This window comes from Macaca nemestrina, chromosome 5, assembly GCF_043159975.1.
Source record: "Macaca nemestrina isolate mMacNem1 chromosome 5, mMacNem.hap1, whole genome shotgun sequence".
NCBI lineage: Eukaryota > Metazoa > Chordata > Mammalia > Primates > Cercopithecidae > Macaca > Macaca nemestrina.
In genome coordinates this window covers 149,729,283-149,747,778 of record NC_092129.1, presented here as the reverse complement: position 1 = coordinate 149,747,778, position 18,496 = coordinate 149,729,283, and the positions used below count along the sequence as shown (strand labels likewise).

The following is an 18,496-nucleotide window of genomic DNA, read 5'->3' as shown; positions in this document are numbered from 1 at the left end:
TCATCTCCCCCAATCTCATGACTTACTTGACTGCTTAAAATGGGTGTCACCATCCTCCATCTGTCATCTTAACTGCATCACAGGTTTTATATTTTCAGACCTTTCACACTAACCATCTGCCCCGTGAGTGATGACTCATACAAAGCTCAGTGCCCATTGGTTCTTTTCTCAGACTCTGTCCAATCCCAGGGTCACAGAAGACTACTTGGGTTCATGGTCTCTAATATTTCAGACAGGAGCCCCCTTTAGTGAGTCCTTCTTTTCCTGACTGCAGCTCTTTTCATTTTGCCATCCTTTTCTGGCTCCATGATGGTTCTGCAGGTTTCTGCAGCCCCCAGGACAGTGGGTCTGATGGCGTTACTGATGGTACTGCTTACATCTGTGGTCCAGGGCAGGGCTACTCCAGGTAAGAGAAGAGCTGCCATTCCTGGAGGGTCTGGCTCAGGGAACAATTCCTTGGGGACTTTCTCTTTAAGGGATCAAATTCTGAGACAGGCTGCAGGGGCTCCCGCCCTAAGGCAGTGTCCTCCCTTCCCAGCTAGAGAAGAGGTTCATCCCGTATAGAATAGCTTGCTACCCTACAGGCCTATTCTCTCTCCAAGGACATGGGTACAGCAAACAGAGAGAGGTGCCCAGTGGTCAGTATGCTTGTCTTTGGGAAAATGGGGCCAAGAGATCCAGGATAAACTTGATGGACAATGTTTACAGAGAGAGAGGTTGGCAAGTACAGGCTCCCGGGTGTGCTTACATCTGCATCCAGCCTGGAGGGGACTCAGGCAGAAAGCCTTAAGCTGGAGTGTCCAGGCTCTGAGGATCACTGAGGATTCAGTGCTCATGAAGAATGCCTCTCATTCCCCAGGGTGTAGCAGGAGCCCATGCCCTTTGGACAATGAAGGCAAGATGGGAGGGCAGGTTGGGGACAGGTTCTAGACCCTGAAGGCATTCTCATTAAAGGTACTTCTCCCAGCCTCCCCAGAACTTGGTGAGAGTACTAGAGTGGGTTGAGACTTGTAGGAAGAATGAGATGAGGTTGTGTGGGTGCGTAACAGGGATTGAGTGCAGGTTGTCAGACAGCTGAGGAAGCAGTAACCGAGTGAAAAATATCTTCTTTCTGCTGCCTCCCTGTGGCTGGTGTAATATTATGGCATCTATGATCCATTGTTTTTCTCTCAGGATACTCTCAGGATATTTCTAGTTCAAATTTACACCAACACTCTGAGAGGAAGGACTGCAAAGTAGGTACCTTAGTTTTCCACTGACTTCCACCTTTTCTGCTTACACCCTTCCTCCTAGACCCCTCCACACCCCTCCTAGAACACACCTAGAAGGTACTGACATCATGTCACCTCCTCATTTTTCAGGGTAGCAAGGTTGGACTCTCCTGAATACAGCCCCTCAAACCCTAAAACCTCTTATCTATTACCTTGGGTTCATTGTCCGGGAAGGGTAGGAGAACTTGAACTTGTAGGCACAGAGGGATGCTGAGAACTAACCAACAGGACAGCTTAGCCCTGGGAACTGCAGAGGGGTGAGGCTGGGGAGAAAGGAGGCTGGAGCAGCGCAGGTGACACTGAACAGTGTCCAGCAGAAGGTGAGGGGATGCGGCACCCCCATTCTATAGGCAGAGCTGTTATGTGGGATGAGCGACAGTGTTGGGAGCCACCAAGGAAACCCAGAGGTTGGGGAGCAGAGAGCAGAAGGGGGCATGTGATGCTGGCAGTGAACAGGAGGAGGGGCAAAGGCTGGGTTGAGGTTGGTAGTGGGAATGAGATGAGGCAGTGGAGCCACGTGACAGGAACTGAGGGTGTGTTACCAGAGCTCCCTGTGTAGAATGAATGTTCAATCAAAACCTGCTGGAGGGAGAGCTGGAGCCATAGGGGAGTGGGTAGAGAGGGCAGGGCCGATTTCACAATGCCCTGCATGCTCCTACAACTCCACACACATCCCAAACTTCAAACAGGGCACAAGACAAAAGGGCTGAGGAGCCAGCCTGTGGCTTAAAGAGGCTGAGGGAGGAAAGCTTGGCTGAGACAACCCATAGGGAGCTAGAGGTTTTTACTATCTCCTGTTCTGAGTGAGAGATGAATTCATTCAGATCAGTGGTTTCAAACTGTGCTCTGGGCAACTCAATTGTTAAGAAACAGGGTAAAGTTTCTTATATACCAAAAAAAAAAAAAAAGAAAAAAAAACCATGAAGATTTCAAATTATACCATAAAACCCCTCATCGCTTATATCTACTTGGCAGGTAAAATTCTATTTCAAAAGTTAAATGTATTTTTAAAATTACCTAAGACTGGGTAAATAAAAAAGGAATTAAATGCCGCAAAGAAAAAATTCAAAATTCTTATTCTTGAGTGAAAAAATGTTCTCTTACTGGTGATTGAAGAGGAGAAACAAAGACTAACAAAAGAAAATGGGAGAATCCACACTCAGAGCAGGGCAACTGAACAGGGAGGGGCGGGTGGAAGGCAGAGGAGGAGGAATCTGGTCTCAAGGAGCTGGGAGGTGCTGGGCCTGGAAGTTTATGGGGCTGGGGCCCAAGACACCAGGAGAAGAGGCAGGTCAGGATATCTGAGTCAAGGCCTGCGATCTTGCCTTAGCAATGACACTGGAGACTAAAGGTGGACTCTGTGGTGCCCCTGAGCCCGGCACCACTCCATCTCCACTGTCCTCTGCAACTAGCTATGCAGCTTTTGTGAGGGGTGATGTTAATAACCTGGAGAAGTTAATTTGTGGAGCATGAAACAGATGAGCAGAACAATCACAGCGCCTTAATTTCCCCAATGTGCCCAAGAACAGAGCAGGCCTGAAGAGACTCAAACAGAAACAAACATGTGCCACATCACTAATACTTCTGTGTAGACACACACCTGCCAGACACTGCTCATTGCGCTCCCTAGGAAGAACAGCATGTGGGAAAGGCTGCCAAAGTTCTTTATGTAAAAATTACATCAATGCTGTCTTCCTTGGTGCTGCCTATGGAGCTGGCAGCCATCTCTTCCTCCGCATCATGGCCTCCCTCAGACTCCTCATGCAGCCCAAGATCCTCAAAAAGAGGACCAACAAGTTCATGCGGCACCACTCAGACTGAAATCTCAAAATTAAGTGTAACTGGTAGAAACCCAGAGGTCTCGACAACAGGGTTCTTAGAAGGTTCAAGGGTCAGATCTTGATGCCAAGATCTTGCTTATGGGAGCAACAACAACAACAAAAAACACATGCTGCCCAGTGGCTTCCAGAAGTTTCTGGTCCACAACATCAAGGAGCTGAAAGTGTTGCTGATGTGCAACAAATCTTACTGTGTTGAGATGGCTCATAGTTTCCTCCAAGAACTGCAAAGCCATTGTGGAAAGAGTCACCCAGCCGGCCGTCAGTCACCAACCGCAACGCCAGGGTGCACAGCGAAGAAAATGAGAGAAAGTTCACGTCCACGTTTTGTGTTTAAATAAAACCATAAAAACTGCCCAAAAAAATTAGATAAATTCCTCTAAACCCAAAGGACTCCACCCCAACAGGTCCCTGGTGGTTGTGGTGATTTTCATTGTTTAAAATATTTTCCACATCTTTTGACACCAAGTCTTTCTGCAGCCATGTTTGAAAATTAACTTTCAGGCTACAGAGTTTTTCTTATACCAAAGTTGAAGAAAGTTTTAAGAAATATATTTCTACATTTCCTAAATGCAAAACAACAGGAGCAGGTTGAGGAATTCTCAAGGAACTGGTAGAGAAGAGAGAGCGCCTAGCTATGGAAAAGAGAAAGAAGGAAGGGAGGGCTTCCTGGAGGAGGTGGCATTTGAACCAGGACTAATATCAGGATGGAAATGTCAGTCAGGGAGTTGAGTAGGGGGAGCAGCTCCGCCCTCCACATCCCCAGCTCCTCCCGCCCCTGGTTTTTCTCCCAGCGACCCCACGTGAAACGTCTCCCACTCCTCCTCCAGCTGCCAGCAGAAGGGACTGCCTTCCCCTCAGTGTTCGCCCCTCCCTAGTGATCACTCAGTCCCCCTGAGCAGTGAATCTCATTCTTTTCAGTAAATTCTCTCTCTGCGTGGTGAGAAAACAGGCCTGGAGAGGCTCTGAGACCTGCCTAGGACCACGGAACTCGGTACTAGGAAAACTCCTATTTTAAAATCCAGTCCTGAGTGGGAAGATTTGGGAAGAATCGTTAAAATTGAGAGAAGGGGGAAGAAAGGGGATTAGGTGAGAGTGGCGCCCCCGCTCATGTCCGCCCCCTCCCCGCAGAGAATTACCTGTACCAGGCACGGCAGGAATGCTACGCGTTTAACGGGACACAGCGCTACCTGGAGAGATACATCTACAACCGGGAGGAGTACGCGCGCTTCGACAGCGACGTGGGGGAGTTCCGGGCGGTGACGGAGCTGGGGCGGCCTGCTGCGGAATACTGGAACAGCCAGAAGGACATCCTGGAGGAGAAGCAGGCAGTGGCGGGCACGAGTTGCAGACACGACTACGAGCTGGACGAGGCCGTGACCCTGCAGCGCCGAGGTGAGTGAGGGCTTTGGGCCGGGGGTCCCAGAGCAACCACGGGAGCCCGTGCCCAGGGCGCAGAAGCAGCCAGGCCGGCCTAAGGGACCTTAGTGCCAGGCGGAAAGGGGACTTTGGGCTGGGGATTCGTGGGGGAGCCCATCTGGAGCATGTCAGGGGAGGGAGCGTGCGGACCTGGACTGGGCTGATCACGGAGTGAGGAGGATGGGAGCAGAGAGAACCCCTGGACTTCATCAGGCCTGGCAGCTGACTGCATGTGGGATGAGAGGAAAGGAGGCCACAGGAGACCGTGTAGGCGTGTGGTGTGGAGATGGAGGTGGAGATGGCACAGCAGGCCAGGCAGAGAAGAAACCTGCAGGGAGACCCCTGGGTTTGAGATGCTTGAGGGGCCAAATGGATGGTCTGAGTGGAAGGTAAACAGAAGGGTCTGCAGCCAGGGAGGAGACTGGGCTACATGAGACCACCCAGGGAGAGGGACCCCGGGGGAAGAGCAAAGGGCTGGATCCCAGCAACTGGACAGTTGTGATTTGGCCAGGACAGAAAAGTCTGTGAAAGAGACCAAAAAAAAAAAAACAAAAAAAAAAAAAAACAAAAAACCAAGTGCAGTGTGAGGAGAGGCCCTCAGAGAAGAGTCCTGGAAGTTGAGGAGAGGGGACCTCAACAGTGTAGTGGACAACGGTGCCAGTGACTTGGAAAGGTCAGAAAACAGAAGACGGAAAGTGGGTTTGGAAACCAGGGACACCTGGGGAGAGCAGGTTGACTGCAGCAGTGGGAGCTGGAATGGGAGGGGGTGGATGAGGCTGAGTATGGCGCATCCTCCTCAGGGCTGAGATGGATTTTGTTTGTCTTGGGCTCCCCATGGCTGGCACAGGGCAGTGTCTGAGCTCATTCATTATTTCCTTCAGGAAGTCTGGGTGTAAAGGGATGGAGAGAGGTGAGATGTGTTCAGTAAGAGGATTTCTTAAGGATGAGACAGGAGGGCCTTGGAACTTTGGCTTCCTCCTGTGAACTTGTGGAGTGGGGAGCCTGGTGCACCAACCTGAGGGACCTGAGAGAGCAGCATCAGGGTGTGGGGTTGAGCCCTGGGACTTTTTCCTAGAGACAGGAACAAAAGAAGGGAGGAGGAGGAGGAAGCTGGGGAGATCACATCTTTGATTTCCTTGTTCCTGGAAAGTGAAAGGAAGTGCACCTGCTAGGAGTGAGAAGGTGGACATACTGGGTGGGGATGAGGTGAGTGACATGAGCTTAGGAAAGTTGCTGAGGTAATGGTTGAGAGAGGTGCCCAAAGAAAACTAATGCAATTGGCGAAAACTGTTACTAAGACTTTGTAGACGCACAAATCAGCTACGTGGCAGCATTTTCTTTCACAGTAATCAACTGCCAGATTGCAAAGAGCCCTGACGCCAGCCTAAGGAGTGTGGGTTTCTCCTCTAGACCTGCAGGTCCCCAACCTCACTTCTCAGAAGACTCTCCTGGAGATCCTCTGTGATGCACAGATCCCCAGACTCACCGCCCCGAGACTCAGATTTCCTGGGTGGGGAGGTCTGGGGATCTGTTTGTAATCAGCTCCCTAGAGGTTCCCATGTAGCCAGATAAGTATTGTCAGAACACTGAAGATTTTTGAAAATTGAAAAAGAGAAAGTTGGAGCTGTGTCTTCAGAACACAATTAAGGGTGCTGGGTAGAGGAGGGACGAGAGGCAGGGAGATGAGGTAGGAAACTGCTATTATTTGTCAGGGAAATTGCAATGAAGGCATGAATTAGAACAGGGAAAACACAGAGGCAGGGGATAGGTCGGAAGGGGGAGGAAAGGGAGTAGTGACAATTCCAATGTGGATGCCCACCCAAATCTAGAAGTAATTGAGCAAATGTTTTCTGGGCATTAGAGAAGGCAACTAAAACAAACAGGAATCATTGCCTTGGTGAAATGTATTTGAACTGGGTCAGAAATGAGGCCATTGGGTATCAAGCCTTAGCTCCAGTACCCCCTGGAGGTTGCTGATGTGCTCCAGGCTGACCTGCTCCCGTCAAAGAATATTGAGCAAGATGCCTCTCATGGAATGTTCTAGGACCTTAAAACAGACACTCAAGTATTCCCCCTGATTTCATGGTTCCCACGAGCTCTATGGGGAAGAAATTGTACATAATTCACAACTGAGATTTAGACATGGGTTGAATAGTCTAATGGATGCCGAGTTTACAGAGGTGATGAAGTACTGAGACACAGGTGCCCCTGAAATAAACTCACATTGAGGGAAGAGGTTGGCAATGTGGATCAGTCTGTGAACAAGGCAAAAATACAATAGGGAGTGAAGGTTGTGGGTCAGTTCAAGACTGCTTTCACCTGGCCCAGCCCCATGTCAGGGTATTTTTGTTCTCCGGAAGTAGAAAGGAAAGAACTGAGTGATTAGGGACCTAGAAGACTAATTTGAGACACATCTCTTGATGAGATGTTCTCTAGGGGATTCCTCTGAATGAGCTGTTCTCTATTGGATTTCCCTGAATGAGCTGTTCTCTAGGGGCACTTGACCCTTTTCTGTGTTCGTTTTTTGTTTTGTATTTGTGTTTGTTTTTGAGACAGGTTCTCACTCTGTCTCCCAGACTGGAGTGCTGTGGCACCATCATGGTTAACTGCAGCCTCAACCTTCTGGGCTTAAGTGATCCTCCTGCCTCAGCCTCCCATGTAGCTAGAACTACAGATACAGGTACCACCATGTCCAGCTAATTTACTTTTCTTTTTAGAGATGGATTCTCACTATGTTGCCCAGGCTGGTCTCGAAACCCTGGGCTCAAGTGATCCTCATGCTGCAGCCTCCCAAAGTGCTAAGATTATAGGCATGACCACCCTGCCTGGCCTTTTCTGCCTTCTGAGGAGGAAAAAGGTACTGGTGGCAGAGATCCAAAAGCAAAGTTCCTAGTGGCAGTTGTGGAAATTGACCTGAGAACAACAGAACAAGCTGGGGCACAAATCCAGAAATGCAGAGGGAGGCAACACCTGGTCATCTGTGAAACCTTCACGGGACCTGAAGACACAGCACAGAGGAGGAGCTTGGAAAGGACGGAATTTCTACTACTCAAGAATCTGGGGCTCAGGATATTATGTAAATATGAAGATTTTGAGTTTTTGTAGGTGAGGTAAAAAAATACATAGGTTATTTACAGAATAAGACATGTCAAGCTCTCTTCATTTTCTTTGTATTTTCATGAAATAAAGTTATTAGATTAACAGGCCACCATAATTCCATTGTCTGTATATCTTAATTTCAAGATATTATTTGAGTAAATTTTGCATCCTTTGTATCAAGATAGAACTTTGAAAAGATAGGTAATTTCACAGTTGGTTAAATATTCTTTGCCCAAATTACTTTAGTTAAAATTTCTCCTAAATGCACTACAGAGTGCAAACTGTCTCCCTGCCATTCCCCTATATGCTTACTAATTATTATTTTATTCAAGATCACGCATGCTCTACTTGAAGGTCTGTTTCTGTCTTTTCAGTGCTACCCCTACCCACTACACTAATCACATTATTCCTATTTTCAACATCTAGGATCAATTACATAGTGAACATGCCTAAGAAATAATGATCTGGCCAGAAGCAGTGGCTCAGGCCTGTAATCCCAGCACTTTGAGAGGCCAAGTGGGCGGATCCCTTGAGGTCAGGAGTTGGTCAAGTGCTCCTAGAGAACCAGCCTGACCAACATGGAGAAACCTTATCTCTACTAATATTACAAAAATTAACCGGGTGTGGTGGCAGGCACCTATAATCCCAGCTATTCAGGAGGCTGAGGAAAGAGAATTGCTTGAACACAGGAGCTGGAGGTTGCAGTGAGCCAATATTGCGCCACTGCACTCCAGACTGGGTAAGAGAGCAAGACTCCATCTCAGCAAAAACAAAGAATGAAAGAAAGAAAGAGCAAGATTATGCCTCAAAAAAAAATGATGGAAGGAAGGAAGGAAGGAAGGAAGGAAGGAAGGAAGGAAGGAAGGAAGGAAGGAAGGAAGGAAGGAAGGAGGGAAGGAAGGAAAGGAGGGACAATCTCAAACGCTATTTCATTATTTTTCTTCTCCACTCCTAGTCCAGCCGAGGGTGAACATCGCCCCCTCCAAGAAGGGGCCCTTACAGCACCACAACCTGCTCGTCTGCCATGTGACAGATTTCTACCCAGGCAGCATTCAAATCCGATGGTTCCTGAATGGACAGGAGGAAACAGATGGGGTCGTGTCCACCAACCTGATCCGTAATGGAGACTGGACCTTCCAGATCCTGGTGATGCTGGAAATGACCCCCCAGCAGGGAGACGTCTACACCTGCCAAGTGGAGCACCCCAGCCTGGACAGTCCTGTCACCGTGGAGTGGAGTGAGTTAGTCTCTGATGACCCTCTAGACCCCACCTCTGAAGAGCAGGGACTCTCTGGCTCTGGGGTCCACTCATCTTGTCTTCTGCGTCTATACCCTGGGGCCATGTCCAACGCCATCTTTTTTCTGTACAGGCTCCTGAGCGTAGTTTCAAACAGGGGCAATGGAGACTTGCCTGACCCTGGCCTAGGGGTCCTAAGGATTCATAGTTCCCCCACTTGTCAGAGAATCTAGGGACACAGACACCTTCCTGAACTGACCTCACACATAGGAACGGATCTCTTCCTTCAGCATTTTACCCTCTTCTCAGGCATTTTGAGAGGCAACTTCCAGAATCAGCATTTGCCACCTGGTTGAGATCACACCCTCTGTTCCAGATATGAGGGTGACTCTTTCTGAATTTCCTCTTAAGCCAGCTTTTCCCCTGGCACAGTCCTCGTCCTAATATTCTGCATCAGGCTCCAGAATTTCAGACAGGACTTGAATAGGGGCACAGCTGATGAAGGTGACACTAAACCTGGGTCTGTTCTTCTCAGAGGCACAGTCTGATTCTGCCCGGAGTAAGACGCTTACGGGAGCCGGGGGCTTCATGCTGGGGCTCATCACCTGTGGAGTGGGCATCTTCATGCACAGGAGGAGCAAGAAAGGTGAGAAGACCTGCAGGGTGAGCGGGACTTACCTTCCCTGGCATATTCACACTTACTCCATGATGAGGGGTTCAGACAGAAAAGAAAAGTCAGAAAGCTCTAGAGGCCACTGAAATCAGATAGTCAGGGAACAAACATGACCTATAGCGAGAGAGGTATCCCAGGCTGGGATCTTAATGCAGCCAGATGCATAAGGTCCCAAGTACTCAGGCTCCTGCGAGACGTCCATTGAGTGATGGCCAATGGAAGTTGGTGGGATGGAAATGTTTCTCGAATTATCTGAGGTGGTTTCAATGGCTGAATACAAAACCTTTCCTCTTTCATTTCAGTTCAACGAGGATCTGTATAAACAGGTAATATTCCTGCTTTGATTTCCTTGTGGGGTGGGTTGCAGGAGGATATGAGTCCTTTCTGTGCAATGTGGCACTGAGGCTCCTCTAGGAAGAGAATCTCAGGCCTGAATCCCTCTTTCAACCTCAGCTCTCGGGTGAGTGGGGAAAGAGCATTGCATGGCTCCATTGCTGAAGGAAGCAGAGATCAACTCTGTTCTTTATCAGCCTGAAACTCAGCCTCTCACCATAATTTTTCTCTCTTGGACTTAAAGGAAGGAGGCCTGCAACCTGAGATAACTTGTCCTTTACCCCCACAGGGCTCCTGACCTCACCGAAAAGACTAATGTGCCTTAGAACAAGCATTTGCTGTTTCGTTAGCACCTGGTTCCAGGACAGACCTCCAGCTTCCCAAGAGGATACTGCTGCCACGAAGTTGCTCTGAAGTCAGTTTCTATCGTTTTGCTCTTTGATCCAAAGTACTGTTTCTCTCATTGGGCCTCCAACCATGTTCCCTTCTTCTTAGCACCACAAATAATCAAAATCCAACATGAGTGTTTGTTTTCCTTTAAAAATATGCACCAAATCATCTCTTGTCACTTTTCTCTAAGGGTTTTAGTAAACAGTAGAAGTTAATAAAGAAGTTCATTTTGGTTTACATGTAGGAAAGAAGAGAACCATGAAAATGGGGATGTGTTAACTATTGTATAATGAGGCCTGTTAGACATGGCACTCTTCTGAATTGACTGTATTTCAGTGAGCTGCCCCAAATCAAGTTTAGTGCCTTCATCCATGTAGGTCTCTGACCACTATTCTTAGCTATTCCATGGTGAGCAGACTGCAAATCTGCCTGTATTCACACAGCACTAATTCAACATATACCTTTCTAAGAGGATGTTTTATCATTACTATTAAGAAGTTAAATTAATATCAGAATTTAAAATTATAAATTTTATAAATCGGCCGGGCGCGGTGGCTCAAGCCTGTAATCCCAGCACTTTGGGAGGCCGAGACGGGTGGATCACGAGGTCAGGAGATCGAGACCATCCTGGCTAACACGGTGAAACCCCGTCTCTACTAAAAAAATACAAAAAAATAGCCGGGCGAGGTGGTGGGCGCCTGTAGTCCCAGCTACTCGGGAGGCTGAGGCAGGAGAATGGCGTGAACCCGGGAGGCGGAGCTTGCAGTGAGCTGAGATCCGGCCACTGCACTCCAGCCTGGGCGACAGAGCGAGACTCTGTCTCAAAAAATAAATAAATAAATAAATAAATAAATAAATAAATAAATAAATAAATTTTATAAATCTAATACACTTTAACCATTTTCTTTGCATGCCATCACAAATACTACTTAACCAAATATGACTTGGCCTTTCGAATGCATCCAGTAGATGTCATTTGTCATCTAAGTTTGCATTCATCCACCAGCCTAGACCTCCTGTCTTCATTTTCATACAGACAGAAATGCCTCCGCACTAGGGAAAGAGCAAAGAAATACGTGTAGCACTTTTCTTCAAACACTGGCCTTTTTGGTTTTTTTTTTTTTTTTAACAATCCAACATTGTTATGTGTTTTGCGTCTCACACTGACACCTTTCAGTCAAGGTAGAGGACATGTTTGTTGCAAACTTTCTTTTTTTGTGTAGAGGATGGATTCTTCACTCCTGATACACATAAGCAGTGCACAGCAGCTCTCTGATACATCCAGTTGATGCCTTCAATCTCCCTGGCTTCTTACAAGCATCTTCTGGGCCTTGTGTGTCCCTGGGCGCCTGTCCCTGGTCAATTCACAAAAACTACTGTGCTCCTCTTGCCCACCTCCCCTTGCAAATAATATCCACCATATGGGGACCGGCTGCCTCCAATTCCAAGAGAGGTGGGGCTGAAGGTACAGACTTGGGCTTCACTGGTACAGATACAAGTAAATATAGCTGGAGTCTACAGAGAGGATGGACTAAGTGAGGGAGTCAGGAAAGAGAAGCCACCCATAAGGATAACAAATTATGTCTCATAATCCTCTTAACCTAGGGAATAGGACACAATCATTTTTTCTTTTTAAAACATCCTTATCCCTGCTCAGCCTCGTTTCCTCAAAAACTATAAAGGAAAATGCTACTGACTTGTTTCTGTGTAGTAATTTCAGCTGTCACATAATGGGGTAATGAGGCCAGTATATAGTAAATAAATGAGGACCCTTTATCTGTCTTATTTTCACTTTGGCTTCACAGGAAACTTGTGAGAAACTTTTGCAGCAGAAAATTAATATGATTTTAATCCAGGGATTCAGCGATGGAAGGAGGTCATGAGAATAGCAGAAAGTCTTCAAATTGAGATGACTATGAAATCCTCAGACCCAGAGCACATAAATTCTACCCTCAGAGCCACGGAGCAGTCAACATTCCAAACCATATCCCATCAGAGTCATTCTGTTCCATGCTTGTCACCTGTACCCACGTTACAGGTTAGGGAGTACCCAGAGTGGAGTGAACAATCTCTGGACTAACACCTGGCAGGATCAGAAATGAGGGATCTGCACCCACATTGCAGGAACAGGATATGTGCTCTTAGGGAACTGACGGTATAAGGAGATAAGGAAAGGCCCTGCAGTCACAGAAAGAAGGCATCAGACATGTCTCACTGTGACATATGCAGGTGTTTATGAAACTCTGGGATTTCTAAGGAAGAATACAGTGCAGAGAAAGGTCCCAGAGGAGACAAGAGCTGAGAGACCATCCAAATTGGGGACCACCTTGTCACTCGACTTCAAATTTTCAATATTTATAGTGTTTTCTAAGAGTCAGGCCCTTTGCTGAGTGCTATGTGCAGCAGGATCAAAGGCAGCCAGGAGGCAGAGGAGTCTTGAGGTACATCAGTCACTGGGGCTGAAGAGCAGAGATTCAAAGGAAAGCTGGGACTGGAGCTTTAAAGGAGAGATGAAGCTGGTGACTCCCCTGTGTCAGCCTCTGACTCAGAAAGATGGAATGCAGTAGAACACACCCCGTGGGCTTACTCCCAGCTGAGTGTTGTATCCCCCACCGCTTTCCACCTGGTCCCTTCATTTTCTACCCCTCACAGTCTCCTAAGGAGAAGGTGGTCCACCCAACAGATGATGCAGTCCCAGATGGTGATCAAGGGGGACCCTAAGGAGAAGTCATTTCATCCTCCCTTTGTGCCCATTTGTCAAGTAGCAGTGAGGCTGAGCCAGGGGATGGTGAAAGTGGAAGGAGGTGGGAGTTGGGCATGGGCTGTGAAGATGCTCTTTAAAGGGATTCTAATAACCATTTGCTACCAGGTCAGTGAACACTTACCACAGTTGACGCCTTTTGAGCACATCACATTGTAAACTGTCCCTGAAAGTCCTGTGCACTTGGCTTATGGGATGAAACATCCTTCTAGTTCTCCTGTCCCTCAGGTTCTTTGAAGTCTCATTGAGCACCTTCCCTTCAGCTCCTTTTACACAGTAAGAATAGGATCAGCTGTGCTAAAGTAACAAACACCCAGATATCCAGGTTTGGCTCATGCTACACGTCCAAAGTAAGTCGTCCGGGAAGCTCTGCTCATCATCTTACTCAGGAAGCCAGGCTGACAGGCTTTCTCCTGCACCTCTGCTCCCAGAACCTCCCCAGAAGAATGAAGGGAACCTAAGAAATCATTCACTGGCTCTTAATGATCCCTCCTAGAAAGAACACACTTCTCGCATCTCATTTTCCAATGTAAATCACATGGCTGCAACTAATTTCAAATGAGTGGGAATCCTTGAAAGTGGAAAATATTTAAGCAGTACATATTAAATAAATAATAAAATACTTCTACAAGAGATATTTATGGAAGACCTACTGTGTACCAGGAGCAATGCTAGGCATTATGGATATCAGTAGCCTTTGGCTCCTGAAAAGTTTACAAACTACCTGCTGGCCTAAGGAAAGGCACAGGGATACTGGCAACAGTCTATTTCTTCACCCAGGTGCTAGTTACATGAGTGCTTGTGGTGATAATCATTCAACGTACGTTCTATTGGTTTGTGTGTTTCTTCCAAATGTCCCCTAGCTCACAATAAAAGGGCTTAAATAGAGAAGTAAAGGAGAATTTGGGAATTTGAAGCAAAAGCAAGAAGCCAATGAATCAAGCACAAATACTGAGCTTTGATAAAGATTGGAATAAGAAACATAATAAATGAGATAATAAATAGGACTTTTGCAACTGAAGTGTAATTAATAAGCAAAAAGTCAGGCTGAGAAACTGCCCCAAGGAAAATATGATGGAGTAAACCATAGAAAATGTAAAGGAAAAGTGAAGAGAAATGAAGGATAGAAACAGACATCTGACATCTTGATAATTAGACATCTAGAAAGTCAGGGAAATAGTGGAGGGAGAGGAAATAACTGAAAACATAATGTTTAGTCTTTATAGAAAGATGAGATAAGTTCATTCAAAATGCTGCATAGAATGTCAGACTATTTGTTAAACAATTTTGTTAGAGCGAAATGACTGAAAACAAACAAGATAATTATGTGAATTAAGAGGATGGAAGAGTAGAAAAACAGAAAAAAGAATATACACGTAAACAATAAGGACAAAAGCTGAATTCAATGAAATATAAAAATAGGGAAGACAAACAAAATCAAATTTTGAGGCAATGAAAACTTAATGATACCTCTGGAGAGACTCCTAAGGAAAATACAGGAGATTCAGAATGAAAAGGGGAAATGACTATTTGTACACACATTTTAATATGCAAAAATCTTACAACCAACTCTATACGTATAAATTTGAAAATTTAGATAAAATGGATACATTTCTAGAAAGATATAAAGGTCAAAACGACAGGAAGAAATAGAAAACTAAAATAGAGTAGAGAATATCAAAGAAATTGTCATGGGAAGCAAAGAATCGCCTTCCAAAAGGCCCTGTCCTGATCATATTGCCGTTAGGGGCATCTTCCCACATTTCCAGGAGCAGATTATGCCTCTTACATGTGTGATTCTAGAAAACAGAATGGAACAGCATTTTTGAGATCATTTTATGAGGTTGGTTCATTTGTATTTCCAGAGACAGTCACTGAATCTAACAGTACATTATAAAAACAATCAGTTTTGACCAATTTAGATTTATTCTAGGAATGCAATGATCCTTCAGTGTCAGAAAATATATAACGTGGTTAACACATTAGTGGACTCCACAAAATTCATATTAATTTAAACTGAATTCAGCTCAAGACATAGACAGAATTTAATCAATTTCATGACGTGTTAAAGATAGTGAACCAAAAGTCTATAGCTTATATATTTCAAAGAAATGAGGTGGATTCCCTGTGAGATTGTGCAAAAGATAGGATGTCCTTCGTTGCTGGAAATGTTTAACGTGGCATTGGGAGTTCTGAACATCCCTCTGCGGGCAGAAGAAAATTAAGGCTGTGTAAAATGGAGGAAGACAGATTGTGGGTGCAGATGAAATAATCTAATACTGGACAAGACTGCAGCCACTGTTGGTCCAAAGCCTGAGTTTAAATCCAAGCTTTGCACTTTGAAGTTGTGTGGCCTTCACCTCCCCCCGTGTCTGATTCCCCCTCTGTAACATGAAATAAATAAGAACCAACCTCCACATGTAAATAAGTGAACACATGAGAAGCACTTAGAATAGTGCCTGGAACACAGTAAGCAACCCAATGAATGTCATTTCTCATTACATTTGTTAGTGTTTTCATCCAGCCCAATGGCACTAAAACATCAGTGCTCAAAGAGCCCCTGGTGAAGTGTTTCTCTTTCCCATTCTTCACCCCTAACTTTTTATCTCGTCTATTCCACTGTGTCCCTAATGCACCTCTAGGATGACTCACAGGAGCCCCTGGACCCAGGGATGCTGTCAGATCGCTTGGTCTTTGAGACGATGGTGCCATTGAGGATCCCCGCCAGGCCCATCAGCAGGCCGAGGGCACAGACCAGCATCTCCATGGTCTCAGGCACCTGGATTAGTTCCCGGATTAGTTATCTGTCTTCTAAGGGAAGACAGAGTAATAAGGTACAGAGAGCAGAGGCTGGACTTGGGTGTGGGAGGTGTTGGGTATTTGAAATTATGAGATGGTGAAATTTGGATAAAGTGACCATAAAACATAGGATTGAGGGAAGCAGGTGCTGAGGGGTGATGGGTCCAGGAAATAAAGGTGGTGCCAATGCCGTGATGGCAGAGGGAGGGCGCCCCATACCCCAGTGCCTGAGGAGAGGCTGGTGCAGGTGCCAGTGCTCCCCCTGGAGGTCACAGGTGTCCTCGGCCGTGGGAAGGAGGATCGGGTAGTGGAACCTGTGGAAACTGAGCTTCTTGCTGGGCAGGAAGATGGTCTCTGCAATACCCTCAATGACTGACTCCATTGTGCAGCCACGTGATGTTCAGCGCCGGCAGGAAGAACTTATCAACATGGCAGATGAGGGTGTGGGGCTGGCCCAGCGCCACAGGCTCCTTAGGAAAGACAGTCACATCGGGGGGTTCCAAAAGGGGATAGAACCCAAGGAGCCTACTGCCATTGACTGAGTCTCAAAGGTTCCACCACCCCAAGCCCTATATTCACCAGATTAGGGGCCACCTCTCCCAGGCCCATCCTCCTGCTCCCCCAGGGATCCCGGGCAGGGTCACAGCCTCTCATGCTCCTGACCTGGGCCCCTCAGTCTAGCCTTTCTCTTGAGTAAGATGAAAACACCTCCCCCTCTGCTGTCCTAAGAGCCCAGCTGTGTGGCCCCAACACTGCTCGCTCTCAGGGAAGGGGCTCATTCATGAGCGGGCAGCATGGCCTCTAGTTCTCTGTGTGGCAGAGAGGCCCTCCCATCCCTCCAGCTGGACTGTAGAGCAACAGGCAGCTATAGGCAGTGCCATTTGTGGCCGAGGCCTGTTTGGACCATTGAACCGGGTGTTCAAGTGCTTCCTTGCCATGACGATGCCAGCAATACACCTCTGAGCGCCACAGTCAAAGGTGTGAATAAACTCTGGTAGATGCCAGACCATCTCCTTCTCATCCAGGTTCACATAGAACTGCTCCTCCTCATCAAACTCAAACATATACTCTCCAGAGGGTCTGTGTGTCTGCACAAACTCTGCATATGTTGACACATGGTCTGCTGCATGAAGGAGAAGAAGATGGAGAATGGATGAATATGAAAGAAGCTATGCAGAATGCAGGAAGCAAACAGGTAACAGGAAGGTTATTGGGAACATGAAGGAATAACACAGAAAATGAGAAATGCAAAATGAAAGAAAAGAAAAGAAGTGAGAAGAAACAAAGACAGAAATGACCCATGGATGATATAGGTTGTTTCTCTTGTCCCCGAAGACTTAACATCCATCTATGATAATGATAATATTGAAGACAATAAGATAATATTTATTGGGCACTTACTATGTGCTAAACTTACTCATTGAGTCTTCACACCACCATGTAGAAGAAATTATTTTCCATAGTAGGGAACTGACCCTAGAGGTAAAGTAAGTTGTCCAAGTCACACAACTCCTGGTAGAAACAATATTGAGTAGTCCTCCTGCCCCACTCCCACAGGATCTCAGAAACCCTACAAGACAATACATTAAAAATTACTGATCTAGCCATAAAGCAAGGCAGGGAAGTGGAAGGATGGAATAAATATTTCAGAGTGGAAAAAAATCGTGAACGACATGAAAATACCTCCAGAGTTCTAGTGGCATTTATTGACTTCAAGTTACATTCTTACTTTGAGAAGAAAAATTGTTCCTTATATAATTTTATCCACAACACTTACATCTTAGGCAGAGTAAATTTAAAAGTATTATCATTCACATAACATTCACAAAATTTTCTTGTGGAGTGTAGTTTCACCTGGAAATACAAGTTGTTGCATTTGAAACACCTATGGGATAGTATCTTAGCTTTACCTGATACGTAAGAAGCAGCAACTGGTTGATAACAAAAAGTGAATTATTATTACAGTGAAAAAGTAAAGATGAGAGAGTTTGGGGTTCAGCCGGAAGAGGAAGTGAAGCAAAATGACACTGCATGATTGATAGTCCCTAAGTGAGGATTTCCCCTCCCAGATCAACACGGGGAGAACCAGTCCTCTACTTAGATGCATAGAGTGACAGCAGGTTCAGTGTCACACACGGATGGTGAGGGTCCCCCACTGAGTTTAGGGTCTAGAGAATTACTCACCTACAGAAATGAAGCCCAAAGGAAAAAAAAATACATGGTGTATAGACTGGACTACATAGATGTAATTGGTTCAGCTTAGGCTACTTTATATTTATTATATTCACAAAATCTGAAAACTAAAAGTTGGCACATTTTGAAGCAAATTCCACACTTCAAATATTAATTTTCATTCAGTTAAATAAATGCTTATTGTGAACTTTCACTCTCCAGGTAATAAGGATGTAACTCTAAAGATAGGGACTTTGTCCTCAATCTACTTGAAATTCAAGAACAAAAGAGACAAAGAAAAGATGATTGCTTCATGTGTGGTTTGATCACCACTGAGTATCACAAGGTATACCAAGAGCTACTTAGGAACAAAGTTAAAATACAATTTAGGAAAGGTTCCTAGGGACAGTGTTCACCTGCAGATAGCAAAACAGAGAAAGGGGAAATGGCTTTCCAGCAGGAGAAGCAGGCTCAGGAGCAGAGAGGCATAAAGCTGCAAGGAGA

General features: G+C 46.0%; 1 protein-coding gene across 1 annotated transcript; it reads left to right on the top strand.

The window, feature by feature from the left end:
* The first annotated feature begins 215 nt into the window (after positions 1 to 215).
* On the top strand, positions 216 to 10,497 carry LOC105474433 (HLA class II histocompatibility antigen, DP beta 1 chain). Its single transcript, XM_011729056.3, has 6 exons — positions 216 to 406; positions 4,241 to 4,504; positions 8,583 to 8,864; positions 9,400 to 9,510; positions 9,840 to 9,863; positions 10,160 to 10,497. The coding sequence occupies exons 1-5, from the start codon at positions 307 to 309 to the stop codon at positions 9,857 to 9,859; spliced, it is 777 nt and encodes a 258-aa protein (XP_011727358.2). The 5' UTR covers positions 216 to 306; the 3' UTR covers positions 9,860 to 9,863; positions 10,160 to 10,497.
* The last annotated feature ends 7,999 nt before the right edge of the window (positions 10,498 to 18,496 follow it).